Source organism: Amphiura filiformis, chromosome 10, assembly GCF_039555335.1.
Source record: "Amphiura filiformis chromosome 10, Afil_fr2py, whole genome shotgun sequence".
Lineage (NCBI taxonomy): Eukaryota > Metazoa > Echinodermata > Ophiuroidea > Amphilepidida > Amphiuridae > Amphiura > Amphiura filiformis.
The window spans coordinates 63,825,796-63,846,954 of record NC_092637.1 but is presented as its reverse complement, the minus strand read 5'-3'; the positions used below and the strand labels follow the sequence as shown (position 1 = coordinate 63,846,954).

Sequence of the window (21,159 nt, the reverse complement as noted above, 5' to 3'; positions counted from 1 at the left end):
CGTTTGTATTCCATAGTGGCATATAGGTCCGATACGTGTACGCCACTATGACATACAATGTTTTTCATTTTTGCCGATATTTGTATAAAAAAGTGGCGTATGGTGGATACGCCACTATGGAAAACACAAAATTTCACTTTGTAGCTATACGACACATTGGATTAATTAATTACTTATTAATTACCTAGTTTTGACTGATGAGACTTAGAAAAATGAAAAAGAACATAATAAAAACATATGTGCCAATTTTCAAAAAAATGAACAAAAATCACTATACGCCACTATGGAATACAGCCGACGAATTGTGTAGCCTGAAAACTGAAAACTCTATACAAAGAAAATGTTCCAATACAAAAAACTCCCTACGTATTGGGATTTCGCGCCATCCTATTATATCTACCATCAAATTCTTTGTAGAATTTTGTAGCAGATGTGGCTATCAACAGCCAAGAATCTCCAGTCTCAATGGGCAATATGGTTCTTGTTCACATGTCTTGGGTTCCACCTGTATTATGCTGCTATAGATAGGATCGTCAAACATAATATAAACAGGGGTGTGTCCGTCCTTACTGGCTTGGAAAATCTGAAAAGAAGTACAATTTGGTATTGTATTACATTACGAAAATTTAGTGCAATAATCGTGGCGGGCAAATCGAAAAAAAAAATCAAGTTGACTGTCCACTCAATTTGTGATAGGTCTAAAGAGCGAGAAGAAGTTTTGGCTTATCAAGGGGTGTTGTTACATAATAATTAAGTTAGCAAAGTCAAAATCCTTGACTGGGACACAACATACTTTGTAACGCGTATCAAGTAGTTAATTTACATCGAGCCAATCAGCCATCACTCAACCGCGACAGGCACGACAGTATGAAAGGGTATACAATCAAGTTTTGGGGTCCAAAGGTCACTGATCGTAAATAGAAAATCCTGAATTGAACACCCTTGGGAACACCATAAATAGAAAACAAATAGAAAACTTTACCTGTGCTTTCCCCTGCGCATCATTAATATTCACGAGAGTACCAGATCCAGGCGGTATCTCATAGCTTATAGATAAAGTTTTGGTCCAACTTCCCCAACCTTAAAGATATAAATTTAATCAAGTTACGGTTTATCTAACGTACTCAGTAAGTAGGGTCACGAACGCTTAACCTTGGATTACCCGATTGACAGCGTCATCCCCCCTAAACACAACCCCACTCTCACATATACCCCCACCCTTATAGTCATCATCAAAATTGATAGTTTGACACCTATAAGAAAGTTGATATTTTAAGTGGCATGAACAGAAAAGTGGTATCTTTAGCTGTATCTTTACAGATTCACATTTTTTTAAACTCTCTTCACGCGGGTGTCGACTGCAGACGACAAGTTTCAATTTTTAAAAAAAATTAAAACATTTCAAAAATGTAAATTTTCATGACCATATTTGGAATCAGCATGAAAAATGCATTAAAATGAGTACAAACAAGCCCAGTATTGATTCAGTAGTTCTTAAGATAGCTCTTGATATTTTGAGAAGATATTTCAAAACTTGAAATTTTTCCATTGAAGCGCATGGATAGCACGTAGAGCATTAAATATCAGATGATCGTAATTTATCGTGTCAGTAACATTTTTTTTAAATGTACTTGAACTTCGACGTAAGTTACCTTGCACAATGATTCCAGTTAACGTGTAGTTGTGCAATAGATCAATTTTGATCCATCGGTTGTCATCGTTTATATCAGGTCCCCATCTGTCATTGTAGTTCAATCTTGCAAATCTGTGGAAAATTAAGAGAAAGTTGAGGTCCAAGCTATAGGCATAATTTCAACCAACCCCATTCCGGGCATTCCGGTAACTGTGCACCAGTGGCAGAACCGGGGAGGGGGGGGGGGGGTGCAGTGGCCCCTTGAATTTTTCGACCAGAGGGCTTGTCCTCCACTTTAATCAAACCCACAATGTGCTGTGTGTCTCATGTCTGGGTGAATATAATCAGTTCTCTATTCTAGATCATGTGCAAAAATGATGCACCAAATGGCTTCAATTTATCCTTTATTTTGCCAGTCCCCCTTTTTGCTTCTGGTTTGGACATCCAACACTATGTTTAAAGCAACAATTTATACTGTAACAATAATAATGAAAACGTGTCCACGAATGGTTTTAATTTGAGCCTATTTTAACAAATTTTCGGGTTTTATAGATAGTGTTCAAATGGTCCACCAAGTGGCTTTAGTTGGGCCTTCAGTTTGAAAAAGTTTCTCACCTGCGGGGAGGGGGGGGGGGGGAATTCCGAGATAATCGCCAACTTACTCCGCAAACGATGAAGAGTAGTTTCTGAGTATATGGTCAATTCCAGCCAAAGCGGGCCAAAATTCTCTCTGGGGGCCATTTTGAAAATGTTTTCCTTTTCAATTCTAGACTTATCAAATGAGACGATCATGTCTAGTGAATAATCAGGTGGAAGTGCCATCGGATTGAAAAATAATTTTTATTGCTAGACCAAATAAAGTGTTAAATGCGCATATGCATGTTACCCACGAATTCAAGCATTTTTCACCTGTTGTACGCCATAAAATTTCACTTTCTTTAATATCTTTCAATATTTTATGCGTGACTCATATACACTAGAAATCGGTGAAGACTTTGAACGTAAAATAGAATTTTATTACATATATCTACAAAGAAATATTTTGGTTATTACAAATTTTAAGAAAGAACCAGGTGTACAGTTAAGATTGTGTCAATTCTTCGAACTCTTTCCAAAGTGGCTGTCATTTAACATTACTGTATTATTTCGAAAGATTAGAATAAATGCTTCATATAAATATAAAGTTAGATTTTGTATCTCGTCGCAGGATGAGGATCTCGGATGGATTCGTGGGTAACAGCATCTGGAAAATAGCAATTCCTATTAATTTTTTTAAATAAAAATAAAAAATACTTTTCCGTATGTCAATAATTCAGGCTGCAATGGCACTAAAATGAATTTTAATCAAAATACAGACTACATGGAATATTTAGATGGATCATTATGGCATTTTGGGTATAAAAATGTTGAGAATAATGAAGTTGCCAAATTCAAATAGACAGAGCAAACAGTTTTATATTATTATTTTAGTATAATCGTTCCATATTTTCATGCAGCAATATTCTATTAACTCGTGTTTGACAGTTCCTATGAACTAAAACACTATCAATACATTGTTAACTATAATTTAAGTAGGGATTCGTGGGTAACCAAAATGTTCGTGGGTAACACATATTTGAAGGTATGTATTGGTAAGCGGCAAAATAGAAAATATTACAGAAGGTTGGAAACCACCATGCGGTTATTTCTCCATTGTGTTTCAATGATTCCCGTTTCTCTAACCAATTGCATTTACCAAAAAATGGTAATTTAGGATAATCAATCAAAACTTCATGATGCAGCTTCAGTATACCTTCAAGAGGACGCTATTAAACAGGACTGTTTTGGAACCTATTTCGCATGTTTTCAAAATGTTAAGATGCATAAGAAACATATAATTTACGAGTAAATCCTTGGATTCGTGGGTAACGCCGAATTCGTGGGTAAAGCTATAAGTACTATAGTACCGTTTGGGGTTTGCGTTTCTTAGGTGTATAAACTGTAAGTACTGTCAAAATTATAGCATACCCATGGCTTGAATATGTGCTGATTTAAACTTAAAATAAACAATCTCCTTATTTTTCAAGGTTAGCATCTATTCGGGATTCGTGGGTAACAAAAGTTTAAACCGTCGTAGATTCTTTTTAAAGCGGTGAACGTATTTTTACGATTTACAATTTTAAGCGCTTGTCAAACTAAATTCAGTGTCCAAAGTCATTGAATGTTAATTTAAGTTATGGCAATTATATTTGCTGGACTCGTGGGTAACAGTTGATACGTGGGTAACGTCAAATTTGATTTTAAGGAATTTTATGGGTAAAACGTATTTGCATAAAATAATCACTTGGACCTCAGAATTATAGAACGAAACTTCGTTTCATGATATAGTCATTTATGGCATATTCACTTAACATTTTCAGAACGATCATTTTATTTTTGATACGCGGGTAACAAAATTATTAGCCAAATTGACTTAATGGCCTCTAGAGTCCACAAACTTCGGTGGAATTCAATCGTTTTACATATGATGAGAGATCATGCAAACGTCTTTCTAACGGTAATAATTTCATTTTGATTGAAGGACATTCAATGACATATATGGTGCTTTATCTTTGAATTCGTGGGTAACGCCAATTCATTTAAGCTATCATAACTTGTCCCCTGGTATGACTTGCTAGTAAAGGCCTATATGCACAAAGAGAGCACATTGGACGTGACATGATATGCTCCATCAATAACGTGATTTCCTTTATTAATGACATTTCAAAGTGGAAAGTTAACATAGAGAGAATTTTGTCCCGCTTTCGCTGGAATTGACCATATAACAATATAACTTACTACTCTAGTAACTTATGTCGATTTGGAAGTCTCAAAATGCGAGATACTCGCCAACTGATTAAACTAGTAGCTTACTCCGAAGTTAAGCGGATTTGGTGCACTCAGCGGTAAATCATGTTTCAAGCAATTTATACAATAATAGCAAAAACATGTCCACGAATCATCCCCCCTCAGACACCCCGTCCCCCTTTTCGCCTCTGCTTTTGGACATTTAATTTCACCAATTTTTCAAACTAAAATTGTACATAATAATAGAACCAAAATGGTCCACCCATCAATTGGGCTTTCATTTTGCAAAAGTTTCTCACTTGTGAGGGGCCACTTCATTAAACATCGGCATCTCATTGAATTTCACTGAACAAGCTGCGTAGTTCGTTTTCTTTAAAATAGTGCGAGCGTGGGCAAATGCTAAGTTTCCTTACATGCGTATGATGTGGGGTAATTGAAAGTTCCTCTACTCCGATATAAAGCGATATTAGACATACCTTGCAATGGGATCCTCTGACGACACCGTGATTTGGCTGTCAGCGATGTCACCACTCTCCATACCAAGAGGCGACCTGCACTCTGTTCAAAAGCAGAGTTTAAACTGTTTAATGAAACCGGACCTTTGACCCCTTATAGGGAATATTTAGATGATCAAATGAAGAATGTACTTTTGTCTTTCAAACCACATGTATAAATTATACCATATACTTGATTAAGTAACAGTATTGGCATAAAATCAATAGACTAGGGACACTGCCAAATAACGCAAAAATGCGGTCCTTTTAAATTACAGTGAAGGCACGTGTTTATAACGTTCTAGAACAGCAAAAGCACATAGTGCCTATGTCTAGTCTTTGGGCAGGTTTAAACACTAGGTCCTAGGTCTGCTTTTTCGAAAATATGAGGCTTGCTATTATACTTGTTGTCTTTGAACTTCAAAAATTTTAGGACTTGAAGGGAAGCAAAATTATTCTGCAAAAATGTCTAAAATGATAAAGCAGTTACAATAAATGATATTAATTATCTCCAACACGAAACAGAGGAACATATAATGACTGGTCTCGTGTGAGAGCTGTGCTCAGGACAATGTTAACTGATGCAAATCAAACAACAATCTGCGCATACGTAGGTGGGATGATTGATAAACCAGGCTGGAAATGTATGAAAATTGCAAAATTCCATGGAAATGGGGCAAAAAATATTACAAAATGCTACTACCACTACTTTTTGTATAAATGTAACAATAGTATAATAACAATTATTTTTTATTTACGGTTTCAAATATTCTTCTAGGGGTTAGTAAACAGAACTGGTAAAATATATCCACGTTTGCTATTGTTGGCAATATGAAAATGTGTAGAGAAAGAAAAGCCTTGTTTTTGTCAAAAATAACACATATTTGACCACACATTATAAATAAACTAAAACCTTAACAGCTCGACAAATGTGGTTTTATGAGCTGGAGGTTTGTGTTCTACTAGTATTCCAAAAGGCAGCACTCTCCATAAAATTAAAAATTGTCCTGCGAAAATGTAAAAAATACAACAATACCTCATTTCAGCATCTTATTCCCCTTAATAAATTGACTCATTTTCAGCCAGTGACTGTAGACCATTGTTTTTATGCTAATGCTGTTATGTAATCAAGTGTGCGATATCATTTGACATGTGTTGTTTGCCAGACAAAGGTCGTGGATTTTTTTTCAAGTTGGGTTGTGTCAGGATTTGTGTTTATTTGTTGTCTTGTTTAACTGTAACGCTATGGGTTGTTAAACTATTCTTTCGTTCTTATTAATTACATTCAGTTTCCTCTCCTCTTGTAGCGAGTAATTATTCGCAATTATGTTTATTTGTTCTTATTCCCACTACCTACGTAACATTTAACATAATTGAATAAAGAATTAAGAAAGCAAACCTATAATGTCTATCACAAACGTCCCAGTCTCCTCATTACCCGATGGATCAACTGCCGCGTATGTCACCAGTGTAACCCCGAGAGGAAACATGTCACCTGCACCATGACTTGATGTGAGTGTTAAAACTCCAGAATTGTCTGTAGCGTTTGGTTCTATCCAAGTTATCGGTTCATTTGGGTGTCCACTTAACTTGGTTATGTTATCAGGCATATCAAATAGTTTCGGATTCTCAACATCTGAAGGAAAATAATGCCGATAACAGAATGATGTGTAGCATCCTAATATGCATATTACATTAACTAGTACCAAAAACGAAACATTATTATACAGCCTGTCTCAAAAAAAATTGTGCAAGTGAAAAGCGCCCTCTGTGGCAATTAGAAAATACCTTTGTGACATAATGCTTACATCGACGTCAATGGCATAGTCGTGCTCTCAAAAACCGTTTAGTCTGTTCAATTTGCTTGTTTTAATCTCGAGATATGCTTACTTAACAACGAAAGGGTAAAATCACAATTGTTCCACTTTTAGTAGGGAAGGGGGCTGTCCAAAGTCATGTAAATCAATGATAGCATCAAGTTTATCAAGAGAAATCAAAAGAATGCATCAATTACACAACACAAATTAATGAAATTAGACAAAATAATGCACGCGCGCACGTGGTGTTGATGCGTCTAATGCACGAGCCCCGAAGGGGTGGGTGCATTAGACGTATCAACATCAGCTATCATTGATTTACATGTACAGCCCTATTCCCTAGTAAAAGTGGCACAATTGTGATTTCACCCTTTCGTTCTTAACTAAACATATCTCGAGATTAAAAAGAGGAAATTGAACAGAATTGGTATTTGAGAGCTAAGACTGTGCCCTTGACGTTGATGTAAGGATCATGTCACAACGGTATTTTCTAATCGCCAAAGAGGGCGCTTTTCACTTGCACAATTTTTTTTGAGACAGGCTGTATTGGTAGTCGCAACACTTTGGCAAAAATTTGGCTTTGCCCAAAAATCGACAAATGGGGATTAAAATCTTGGCTTTGTCCCTCAACAGTAAAACGCTCCTGCCTCCATATCACATAACTGACTCTTGTTTGTGATCCGTCGTTTGTATGAAATTTAAAAGAAATCCGCTGCAAATGAAAATATCATTGCAAGAGTGTTTAAGTATGTAAGTTTTTTTAAATGAATTGTTATATTATGATACGAAACAATCATTTGAATAAATCCATTTCCGTAGCTGCACACATATTAATTTATCATAAAAATATACTGATGAGTGTATTGATTAGCAGGCGCTATATTCAAAATGCAAAATTCATGACGGTGTTGCAATTCGTCGGCTGTATTCCATAGTGGCGTATAGTGGGGTTTTTTTGGTCATTTTTTGAAAATTGGCACATATGTTTTTAATGATGTTCTCTTTCATTTTTTCTAAGTCTCGTCAGTCATAATTAGCTAATTAATTAGTAATTAATTAATTAAATGTGGCGTATAGTTACAAAGTGACATTTTTTGTATTCCATAGTGGCGTATCGACCATACGCCACTTTTTATACTCATTTTATAATTATGAAATATCGGCAATAATGAAAAACATCGTATGTCATAGTGGCGTACACGTATCGGACCTATACGCCACTATGGAATACGAACGACGAAAAGTAACGCCATAGGGATTACACGGCGACCGAGGTGGCGTACGGTTAACGTTAGGTTAGGGTATTGCGTTTTGTTTGTTTTCCATAGTGACGTATAGTTTTATTTTCAGTTTGCCAGCAATAGTATGTATTTATTTCTTTTGAAAAATATATAACAATAAAATCTATTTAGTTTACTACAGACATTTCACATCATTTACAAAATATAATGAATGTCTGATTTACACAACTCGATTTTAAGTTGGCATTTCTTCAAACCCGAATTTCTCGAAAAGTTGTTTATTCGCGGCGCCCCACTATACGCCACTATGGAATACAGACGACGAAGTGTGCATTTGCAAAACTGGCTTTTTAAGCATTTGACGTTTTGCCTAGCACTTTCATTCGACATCGGCTATATGGTCTCACCCGATTTAGATTTTCTACTCTAAAATGCGTGATTTATATTTTGCTCGTGTGAAATTTAGTCTCAGGACATTGACATATACTTTGGTAGTTTGATTAAGATAGACCTTCCTTTCAAACTAGCAGAGAGTTCGTGGATTTTTTCCCGAATATTATTGTGCCTATACCTTTGTATTATGTTTCCAATATTATTAGGTTGCGCTCACATTATGAAGTCAGGAATGCTTGTACAAAATAACAGTGTATTACATTTAGAGGAATGCCGTAGGACGAGGGTTCACATAAAAAAAATTAAAATGTGTATCTATATATATATCTATATATCACACGCCGTTGTTTATTACCGATAATTGTTACAAAGAACTCCACAGTTGCCTTGTTACCAGATTGATCAATTGACGTATACAAAACTCTCGTATACCCAATATGAAACATCGTTCCTGGCATATGACTCGATGTGTAGGTTTGAGATCCAGAGTCATCCCACACCGAAGGCTCTGCCCAATTGACAACCGCTGTTGGCAAAAATGGATCTGTGGTTTGTGTTATGTTGGCCGGTAAATTCGTGATGATTGGTGGCGATTTATCTAATGCAGATCATAAACGATAAGATATAAATGAATACATGAATACAAAACCCATCCAAGTCTATGGGAAGTGATTTTGAGTCATTTTAATTCCTTCAATTAGATTTACCTGAAAATGAGTGGGTTAAACTGTATTAGGTATGACAATTGGCATTTCAGGGACTTCGTGGGGGTTCATTTTAAATGCTGAACTTGGGTGTTTTTTTTAATCATATACAAAGACAACAATGTTTGAATGAGATTACCACTAGTATGATAATAAAGCACACAGGTATGTATGATAAACATACTGCCATTTAATATAAACAAGCACTTGATTAAACCTATTTTTTTTAAAGGTCACTCTCCAGCAATGAATGTGTTACAATTTGTTCATTTATACATAATGGATTTCAATCAATATGTTACAAGACTCAATTCCTGGACTTGGGTGGTTCTTTCATACATGCTATTTTTCACATGCTCAATAGACGCAGATGATGAATTTGAGTTGTTCTTTCATACATATGACAGGCCTATGTATTATAGCTACAATTTGCCATGCTTAACTCAATTTGGCCAAAGTATGGACTTAGGTGGGTTTTGTATTCATGTATTCAAATGACAGGCGAGCACGATGGGAGAAGAGCGTGGCTTATTGGTTCTCGCGTGCATGAGGTCTGGGTTTGATTCCTGGCGGTGGAAAACTTGCTGTGATTTTTATTCGGACTAGGAAGTCTGAAATTAATTGCCTCTTTCTTTCTTTCTTTCTTTCTTTCTTTTTCTTTCTTTCTTTCTTTCTTTCTTTCTTTCTTTCTTTCTTTCTTTCTTTCTTTCTTTCTTTCTTTCTTTCTTTCTTTCTTTCTTTCTTTCTTTCTTTCTTTCTTTCTTTCTTTCTTTTTTGTGTTTTATCACTTTCCTTCTGTTCTTCTATTTATTTACTTTAACTTTCGATAATACTTTTCTTCGATTTAGATGACGATGTCAACCATCATTAGATATCATTGATGGCTCCTTACTCCTTAAGACAATAAATCAATGAATCCCGGAAAAAAACGAAGAGATGTTATTGAGAGTCACACACATCGACTTACCACAGAAAAGGGCACGACCCAACAAGGAATCTAATGCGTTCTGATTCCAATTTATAGGATTGGTTAGATGCGATGCATCCTCTGTAAACCACAAATGAGATGACGTTGTATTTCTATCACTTCCAGACATGCAAGACGAATGTCCTACTTCCACATGTACAGTCATCATTACTGGAGCAATAACCCAAGTACACCAACATCGTTCTTCAGATGTAAGTGACCATTCTAGATCACCACCGTTTGAGGGGTTAGGACGTTTTTGTAATAAACACACGTGGCCCAATACTTTGAACAGAAAAGAAAAGAGCGCGAATAGTGAGAGGTCTATCAGATACGGGAAAACGAACGTTATTATCTGGTGTATTTATAAATCATCATTTTTGTCTCAAGTCAGAGAGCACAATTTTTTTGATAATGCTTAACCCTAGAACTACGAAGGTGGGAGGGTTATACCAGCCTCCTCCCTAAGATGTTTTACCCGTCATAAAAAAACGTGCGTGTTTACGCCCAAACGACCTAAGCTAATCATAGATCCATCCTTTGCGCTCATGTTAGTGATAAAATGATAACATTTTACCCTGGCACCTTACCGGGGGTAGGATTGGCCATCAAGGATAGAGGAGGTTTGGTGGGGGATGAGGCCCACCATTGGTATCTACAGTAAAATCAATTATTTTAATTTCGAAGGTTTCGAAAATTAGTCCAAGAGCTACTGAATTTTTACTTTAATTAGGAAATAGTAATTTCCTTTTATATTTAGGAGTAAATTCGCATTGTTTTAGAAATTTGAGCTAAATATTAATTTTGCCTATACTTTTGTACATAGCTCAAAATTTTCCAAATTCGCATGGTCGCCCTCACATTATGACATCATAGCGACATTATGTGGGAATGTTTGTACTTATTTTAGTATCACTTGTTAGAGACCCATAGCTATACATTGGTACCAAATAAACTGTTCAAATAAAGAAAGTCCGCAGTAATATAACCCGTCCTACATCAAAACCTGATCTAGGTATGACAAGTTGATTGAAAAGGTCGTGTTAAGAATCTTGTTAGCTGCAATTTGATACCAAATTTCCTGCCGAAAACTCTAAATTCACAGAGATTGATACCAGTATATGAAATTTGGTGCATTTTCAAAAGTTGTAAATTAGAATCGGACCACGCGGACCTGTAGAGGAGAATGGCAGAGCGCGATCATTGACATAGCCCGAAACAACCGCTAGGTCATATCGATCGCATCATGCCCTAGTATTCATCAGCAAAGCACTGTAGCAACCCATGCGATTTAAATTAACAATTGAATAAAGCGCGCACTTGGAATAGTCGACATGGACCCATCGTGGGCAACTAAGCTGGACCATATTGCCACGCTAAGCAATTTCGACCAGGGAACTTTAATTATTATCGGGAATTACCAGTCACACATGATCGCACACAAGGTAGTAGGCAATCGGTCGGACCTCATCTGCCCAGAACATATTAGAGAGATTGCGAAATTTACGTGAAACGGCAAACTACATTAGTCAAAAATAGGTTAGTGTGCCCTCTAGAGGGTGAAATCTATTGTGAATTGGTCAATCGTGGAATTACCGTAAGGCGATTACGTTGCGGTTGGTAGCAAAAAATGACGTTCCAAAATGACAAAAAGACGCATTACAAAATGCAGAAAAATGTTATGTTTGTCTTGTTATGAAGCGAATCAAAGTATCCTAATAGAGCAAGGAGAGTCCGACATGTAATAAAATCCATTTTGGGGGTTACAATTTGACCTAGTATAGACCAGAAGAAGTGAATAAATTTCGATTTTGTTCGACGCGAATTCGAACGGGAAGATTACCTATTCATTTGTATGTGGAAAATGCCGTCCAAAAATCATCTTGCGAAGAGGCGTTTTAGGCAACATCGAGTCGTGTTACGTTGAATGTTTTTTTTTCGACGGGGACAGAAGTTCATGCAACGCCATTTTTCGCCTTGCTTTTTCATTGTTTTAAACATGTTAAACAGCTGTCAAAGTGGTTTGCTTATTGAATTGAGATTTGGCTATAGCCGGGGCCTATAGGGTAAGCACAGATTTGAGGTCAAAAGTCATTAAGGGTGTAATTCCAGTACATAACAAAGAGCTTCAAAATGCTTCTTTTCCTGCAGATTACATGGTATACAGAGCAGAGGTGCGACTGACACATAAGCATTGACATTAGCTGGTGTCTATAATATACAGATTTTGAGTTCAAGATCATGTAGGGGTCAAACAAAGTTTATTACTGAAAACAACTTTGAAATTCCATTTTGCTGCATATTAAGTGCTGTGATCATCAGAAAAATGGCATCATGTGCATAGGGTTATAATTACAGTTGGCTTAAACATGGGGAGAGGTCTGTTTTGAGGGAAATTCTAAAAGTTTATCCAATTTGAATGAAATTAGTATTATGTGATGTTGATATTTTAAGGTCATCAGAGGTCAAGTCAAGATCAAATTGTTTTTTATTAGATTGTCATTAACCTTAGTGCCTATATATTTTCACAAAAAGACAATTTTGACCAAAGCCATTTTAAGGTCATCAGAGTTCATTTCAAGGTCAAGACTGGACTTGGCGGTCTTACAAGACCGCAACATATCTATATCTATGTCTTTCTTTTCGATCAGTGTTCCGGGGGAATTCGTTGTGACGACGAGTCATAATCGATGCATGATGCACGAAGCAGTAAGCGCGCATGAAAAAGAGCAATGATGAACAGAAGAAAAAGATTCACTCAATCATGAACAAATAGAACTGGAGCACGCAATACATCATATCTAGAGTTGAAAATGATATAAGAATAATAATAGTAGTAAATCAATAATAAATATGAAGTATAAATAAATTAAATTAAAGTAATACAAGTATTTAATGGAGGATATTTATAGATAGAAGAGAAATCTAATTGAACAAAGTGCAAATAAATTAATTGATCCATGGATAAGTAGTGTAATAATCAGCATGGTAAAAAGAAGATGGTCTCACTGGTCTCACAAACAGAGAAAAAAATCAGTGAATGGATGGTACAGCTAGCAGGTGAAAAGGGCAGTTAGACCAAGCAAAAAGGGGTGCCATTTCCATTGTTCTTTGCCCTACAGTGTGCGTACGCATCGTAGTTTGCTCAGGGCACGTGCATTTTAAATCGCCTACCGCATTACCGTTCATGCATATCGATAGACGATGTCAAGTGGTCTGAAATAAGATTGTATAACTATTTGCCGCCGTAGTGTGATGTCAAAATCGATCGATGCCAAGTTAACTGGTTTACTCACGGAACCACGATCAAAACGAACACAACACAAAGCCAGTGGATTTAAATTGGCACAAATTCGTACAAACTGTATAAACTCTGTTTTTTACTGATCATACTCCCTTCGCCATCCGACACCAAACTCTTGTTTTGGTTATTTAGACAACTAATGACATACACCTGTTAAAAAATACTCGTTTAAAAAAAAGTCCGCAAAACATCGATGCTATGATCTAAACTGGACTGAATGCAGCCAATCGTATTTCATACCAATACAAATGTGGGTTCGATACACCCAAGGGTGAAATGGTGATTCATATCTCTTTATTGAGGTTGTGCATATAACGTATCATACCGTGAATATGACGGACTACTCAAATGCATTCAACAAAAGCATGATCCAATCTACCGCGACATTTAGTCTCACACACAAAGCAAATGCACTACGATCATATAGGTTGATGACAACATTTGATTGAATGGACTGGACTGCGCCATGATTACGGTGAAGGACACCGGTTAAAATCCTTTGTTTGGAGCCAATCGATAGAAGCATGCAGGGCATCTATAGATATATTTGTTTCAGCATAGCGCTACCATAAATTTATTGTAGTTAAGTTTCGAGGCGAACGGCATTATGAGGTCCGCCCGCACAATGCCGTAACAGGTAACCCGTATGGCGTTTCCAGTGAACGCCTCTTCGCAATCTCTCTACTGACCCAAGTCAGCGTACCGCCATATCCTTCCCGACATGCTTAGTAGCCAAGTCCGTAGAAGAGTGGATCCACACATTATGTACACATATACATTTGGCTACATTTTATTATACGATAAATACGAATTTATTAAACATGGTAACAAATATTTTCTAGCAAATCGGTTATACGATGGAACTGGTAGGCCTATTCGGGATAATAAATAAGTTCCTGACCAGCCAGATCTGCGAATGGTTAAAGACGAGGATAGACGAGTATCAGACCGACGCAAACTGGCTTAGTCTCCACATCAGCCAGTTTGGTTCCGCCCCTCCACAGGAAGCGTAACCTGTTAATGAGACTCGGTCGGACCTCATCTCTCCACATCGATTGTGACCTATAATCCCCGACATTGCCCTTATGAACTCACATCCTCTTGTTTCGACCGCGTTCTTCATTTTGATTTGCAACTTTTGAAAATGCACCACATGATGCAGTCATGTCTACAGTAGAATTCACCACGACCTTTGCAGGACTTAAACCCCATTAAAAGCTATTAAACCAAGATAACACTCATTGAAAACAGCTCAACTGATTAAATCATATCTTCTCTGGTTAAATACACACAACATATGTTTCTGCTTTACATGTACAATGGAGCAATGAGCTGGTATTATAGTTTCAGTTGGGTGAACGATTATAAAGCGAACGCTAGAGAACAATTCTGTGTGGGCTTTTGTTTACGAAATGAGACAATACTCTGCTTATTGTTAACCAGCGTTCTTGAAAATGAGAAGCATGGTGATTTGCAGACTTAACACGGTTTGGAAATAATTTCTTCATATGTTTTGGTGTTATCTGTCGTTTACATATCCTTCCTAAAACACCAAAGTACGAATATTTCCAAACATCTAAATTAGCTAAAAATTTAGGACATGTTACAAAACTATATTTTCTAGAATTTTAGAAGAGTGCTTTTAATATTGGCCGGTTATTTTTCACACAGCGACGTTAACTAGGCAATTACCCATACTTCTAACGTACGCTATTTGTAGAGGTTACGCGTCAATGGTAAGAGCACTGTGTATTGTGTATAGGAAAACGGACAGTAACTGCAGTATGAAATGCCATAAATTGGCATCAATTTGGTATCAGATTGGAGCTAACAAGATTCTGCACATGACCGCATCAATCAAATTGTCATAACAAGATCAGATTTTGGTGTAGGACGGGTTACATGACTGCGGACTTTCTTTATTTGAGCAGTTTATAACGTTATATAACGTTTCTAATTGTAATTGTAATCGTTGAAGTCGGTGTTACAAATTATTACGCATGGCATATCTCATTTCAAATTACGTGCAAATTAAAACACCCCGAACCTTATATACGGGAGTTGTTACTCACTTATATACGTTCTTAAAAGATAGAAGAATAATATTCAACACATAGTTTCGGATGAAACATGACCCAGAATTCGAGTTTTTACACCATTGGGCTTAAACAAAATTACTTTCCCGATTTACTCGTGTTGGTTGGCAATACGCTAACATTGATAGTTTTGTAAAATTGATACATAATACATGCTGGCTATCAGTCTAAAAATTGTAATATCATGGCTAGTCTAGTCCACATTGGTGAATTCTAAGACGAATTCTAAGACTTCGTAATTTTAATCTTCGAAGTCTGTGTTACAAATTATGATTCAGTATTTCTAGGATTAAATATATAATAGATCTATGGAAAAGGGGCAAGGTAGTACACACTGTTTATTACGCAATGCATATCTCAATTCAAATCACGTAAAATCAAAACACCCCGGAACCTACATACGGGCGTTGTTAATCATTTAGATACTTTCTTAAAAATTCAACACATATATTCGGATGAAACATGAAAACAGATGAATGTTTACACCATCGGGGTTACACAAAATCATATTTGCCGATACTCGTTTTGGTTGGCATTTTTGGCATTTTTGTAAAATTGACACATACTACATGGTCATCAGTCTAAAGATTATCACATCATAGCTAGTCTAGTCCATGAATTGTAAGACTTTAGAGTCGTAAATCTACAACGACAAAAGATTGCGTCTGTAATTGCTGAGTTACGTAACAAAATTTCCCGGCCAAATAAAAGTACTGACATACCTGGTAAGCATGGTAAAATAAGCAGAACAGACAGTGTATTTATTTCAACCCAATACATGTTGAACAGTTAGCATGACGACTCGGAATGAAGACCGTCGTCACAGGCATATTTTCAGTCATTCGGAACGATGGCGAGAACACAATTACTCAGATTTACGAACAGTGCCATACTATATACATAGACGCCGTATTTCGAATTAACGTAAAATCAACTTGATATCAAGTAAATTAACAAAACCCATCCACTTAATTGCTATAGGAAGAAACCAAAAACAATGCATAATTGATTTTTATTGAAATCCCGTCTTCTTACCAAGATTTCACATGAATTAGTAATCATTTTAATTGGCTCTGAAAAAGTGCTTTTGTCTCCCTATTATTATAAATGAGTCGACATGTGATTAGAATTGAAGGGCAAAAGACCTTATAGACGGACGAAGTTGATTTTTTTGCATTAATCTTGACATCAAAGCAAATACAGACTTGACATTTAATATGGAATATTTTTTGCAAAATCCAAGACTGGTCTGGAAGGGGTCGGCATAAATCGCAAGGGCTAAATATTAGTTGGGTGTGTCGGGAGAGGGTGTAAAAGTAAATTGTTTGGCAGCAAACGTGCTTTCCATTAGTTTATATTATGTCGCTCATAATGTAGTGAATAAGCCTAAAATGGCGGATTTAAGGAGACTGAATTTGATTTTTGAGGGGGTAAAATTTCTGAATTTGAGCAACTTTATTCTGATATTATCAAATTTATTGAGGTTTGAAGTGATATTTACTCAACCTAAATACCAGTAAGTGTTTGCACAACCATTTGTAAACCATAAGTTTTGAAAGTGGGAGGAGCTTTAAAAAGTATTACTCTTAAAAGACGTACTTACTCGGAAATCTTGAATGGCCCCCTGGGGCCAAATGTTATCAACTTACTTTACACAAAGAAACAGTGTGAGTTCATTATATAATCAGGAATCCGCGAATTTGTTTTTGTACCATAATATATTGACCTCAGGAGACCATTCAAGCTTTTTGAGTACATACCACTTTTAAGAGCTATTTTTAAGCTCCTCCCATGTTCAAAAAATTGGTATATTGCAAGTGTATTTCAGCTGTGATGAATGCCAATTGCTGACGAAAATATCACCTCAAACCCCTATAAATTTGATAATACATGATGCAGTCATGTCTACAGTAGAATTCATCTCGACCTTTGCAGGACTTAACCCCATTAAAATCTATTAAACCAAGATAACACTCATTGAAACAGCTCAACTGATTAAATCGGATCTTCTCTGGCTGTGCACATGTGACTGTTTTCATGTGCGATATCGCAATAAAGTTTGTATTAAAGCTTCAGTTGGGTAACCGATTATAAAGGAAACGAAAGGAAACAATGGTATGCGTACCATTGTTCACGAAATGAGACAATGGCGTGCTTTTTTTAAACCAGCATTCTTGAAAATGAGCAACATAATGATTGTTGACTTAACACGGAAATAATTTCTTCATATTTTTGGTGTTATCTGTCGTTTACATATCCTTCTTAAAACACAGAAGTACGACCCTCTCCAAACATCTAAATTAGCTAAAAATTTAGGACATGTTACAAAACTATATTGTCTAGAATTTCAGAAGAGTACTTTTAATATTGGCCGGTTATTTTCACACAGCGACGTTAACTAGGCAATGTACTATTACCTATAACATTAACTAAAACACCAAAGTACGAATATTTCCAAACATCTAAATTAGCTAAAAATTTAGGACATGTTAAAAAAATATTTTCTAGAACTTTAGAAGAGTACTTTTAATATTGGCCGGTTATTTTTCACACAGCGACGTTAACTAGTCATATCCCCATACTGTTAACGTAGGGCTATTTGTAGAGGTCACGCGTCAATGGGAAAGAGCACTGTGTATTGTGTATAGGAAAACGGACAGTAACTGCAGTATGAACAGAACAATGTTGCATAAAGTCCAAATTGTGCCCCCAAGTTAAAATCCGCCATTTTAGGCAAATACGATACATTATGAGCACCATAATCTATTTTTATGGAAAACACATTTCTATTAAACAATTATATTTCCCGACACACCCCAATCAATATTTAGCCCGTACAGTTTATGCATACCTTTCCAGACCAGTTTTGGAATTTTGCTAAAAAATATTCTATATTAAATGTCAAGTCTGCAATACACACAGAAAAATCGGACCTTCATTATGTAAAAAAAATACCAAGTATAATGATGTTGTGTATAATTTCGACAATTTTATACACAGGTTAAGTAAAATGTCATCAAAATGTTTTACCAGTTGTTATGTAATTTTAAAATGCACCTATTCAAAAGGCAAAACATATATTGGCCAGATATTTTGCCGAGTTTATGTAGTTTTTACCTATTTCAGGTAAAAATATACAGCGCCGACCGAAAGCAATTAATGGCGGACACGACGTGTATGTGATCGTGTAGTGCATGCCTCCTGAAACATCATTCAAATAGGTTGGTTTCGGAGTCATATAAGCTTGAACCAAACTGGAGATTCGTTCGATAAGTTATGCATGGATTTCTTTGACACATTAAAAATGGCTATTTATGGGTTCATTTACTAGATTTATCAACATTTGAATTGACATTGCAGCGCAGTGCCGCGATCATGATTATGTGCTATATACGACAATCATTACAGTACGATACTGTACTGTACACTGCGCCCGGACACTGCCTGTATAGCAATGTGTGTTGAGATAGATAGTGATGTAATACGGTGTAGACGTGATATGCACTGAAATGACTGCATACAGTACCAAGTGTCGGAATTAGGCTTGAAGCCTTGAACTTTTTGCATTAGTGTACTATAGCATTGTATCGTACATGTAAGACATGCGAGAGAGAAATGCTTTACATTGAACATTCACTAGATAGCGGGTTGAACCTGATAAAAAATAAAACAAAAACAAAATAAAATACTTCATGCATGAAATTGTATTGTTGAACGAATCTGACAGTTGACCAAGATCTGATGACTTCAAATCTATCATGAATTATGTTTCAGCAAAAAATAAAACAGAAAGAAAGAAAGAAAGAAAGCCCCAACCTACCTAATAATAAAGTATTTTTTGCTTAAGTGGTATGTTTTTTTTTTACAAATTCAAGGTTGTGTGAAAAATACCTATTTGTTATGGGGTTCATATGCTACATAAATGTTATGTATTTTTTACATAAGTTGTGTAAAAAATTACATAACAATTGTGTAGTAAAATACCCAATGGCTGAGGTAAAAAAATCTACATGAAAGTTATGTAAATATTTTACCTAATATGCATAGTATTTTTTACTTTATATCTGCTATGTTATTTTTACATAATCCATGGTTATGTAAAAAATACCTACTTGTTTTGGAGTTCATATGCTACCTAATGTTATGTATATTTTTACATAACCTGTGTAAAAAAATTTCTGTGTGTACTGATATCAAACAAGCTACATAATATCACAACATTGAGGGGGTACTACACCCCTCGATGAATTTGTGTCTAATTTGCATTTTTCTCAAAAACTAATAACACAGTGGTATGTTATTTATATTATAGGGGCAAGGAATCCAATTACTACACTGGAATTTCAGTGACTCAAGACAAGCGGTTCGTTATTTATGGTAAGAAATAAGGTACCGCTAGGATGTACCTCACTTCCTATCATATACTGAACCGCTTGTCTTGAGTCACTGAAATTTCAGTGTAGTAATTGGATTCCTTGCCCCAATAATATACATAAATTTTGTTACCAGTGTGTTATTATTTATTGAGAAAAATGCAAAAATAGTCACAAATTTACCACAGGGGTGTAGTACCCCCTTAAATCAGCAAAAGGTTTTGCAAGTTGGGGTTTGAAAACATTTCACGTGGTCATCCAGACACTGCTGTATTATTATGCAACCCCGTGTTTACTCTCTAAATGTAAAAGAGTGAAAATACACCTTTCTAAAAGAGTGAAATCTCACTCCAAAAAAGAGCCCAGGGATACCCATTACCCATCTTTTAGAGTGAAGTTCGCTCTCAAAAAAGAGTGAAAAAATTCACTCCGGAAAAGAGTGAATCAGAAAAGAGCATTTATTTATTTATTTATTTATTCATTTATTCAATTAGGCCTATTTTATATAAAATAATATCATAGCAGTTCATAACAGCTACTATGTGCTTCAAATTGTTGTAAGGCTAGGCCCCAGGTTAGGGTAGGGCCCGATCTAGGAATGTTGAACTGGTCTAAAGCTTAAGCACATACACAATGTGTCGAATTCAGTGTGTGATGAATGATGAAAAACTGTGAATTTAGTGAAGCTAGTAGTCAAACTGTTCAATGGTGAGTACACTTAGGTGTAGGACATAACACTTGGCATTTACAGACCACAGTTTGGAGAAGCGTGAAGCGGCGTAACCTAGATAATGCGTACATGTATACCGGCAACTGGGCCGGTAACAAACTGCACACATATAGACATGACTTAAGCTTACTGCCGCCGTTGTCCCCAGACCAAGTGTATACTTGCTACGAGTTACGACCTACACATAAATGTAATCACTATTGAGTATGCTGTCTATTTCTTCATCAAATCCGCTTTCTTTTCGCCATTCATTCACACACTGTTCGCCATCTTGTTACACAAGTTCAACAAATATCGGCCGATTTTCGGCGCTTCTGAATGGCTGACAGTTCACTCCAAGAAAGAGTGAGATTTTGAGCCACTCTGTGAGGCTCGCTCGAAATCGCGAGTGAAATATGTGTACTGTTTTCACTCTTCCTGGGCCTCAAGGAATAACAGATGATTAATTGTGTTTTCAACTGATTGAGTGTCCCAGGTTAAAGAAGAAATAAAACAAACAAAACAAGAGCTAAAACCCACTCTATTAGAGCTAACTTAAATTCACTCTGAAATTCAGAGTGGTTTTTCACTCTTTTACATTT

At 36.1% G+C, this 21,159-nt stretch overlaps 1 protein-coding gene across 1 annotated transcript; it reads right to left on the bottom strand.

Annotated features, from left to right (window-relative positions):
- Positions 1–275: 275 nt before the first annotated feature.
- On the bottom strand, positions 276–16,324 carry LOC140162039 (uncharacterized). The gene is made up of 8 exons (XM_072185329.1): positions 16,198–16,324; positions 10,076–10,360; positions 8,760–9,002; positions 6,353–6,589; positions 4,936–5,017; positions 1,653–1,765; positions 983–1,080; positions 276–583 (listed from the first exon to the last, which is right to left on the bottom strand). The coding sequence occupies exons 1-8, from the start codon at positions 16,253–16,255 to the stop codon at positions 440–442; spliced, it is 1,260 nt and encodes a 419-aa protein (XP_072041430.1). The 5' UTR covers positions 16,256–16,324; the 3' UTR covers positions 276–439.
- Between the last annotated feature and the right edge of the window lie 4,835 nt (positions 16,325–21,159).

What these genes read in the sequence shown, in the direction of transcription:
- LOC140162039 (XM_072185329.1), bottom strand. Translation starts at nt 16,255, where the DNA reads ATGTATTGGGTTGAAATAAATACACTGTCTGTTCTGCTTATTTTACCA. An exon ending in GGGTCGTGCCCTTTTCTGTG is followed by an intron (nt 9,003 to 10,075) that starts GTAAGTCGATGT and finishes GATCTGCATTAG; the next exon opens with ATAAATCGCCACCAATCATC. An exon ending in GTTCTTTGTAACAATTATCG is followed by an intron (nt 6,590 to 8,759) that starts GTAATAAACAAC and finishes ATTTTCCTTCAG; the next exon opens with ATGTTGAGAATCCGAAACTA.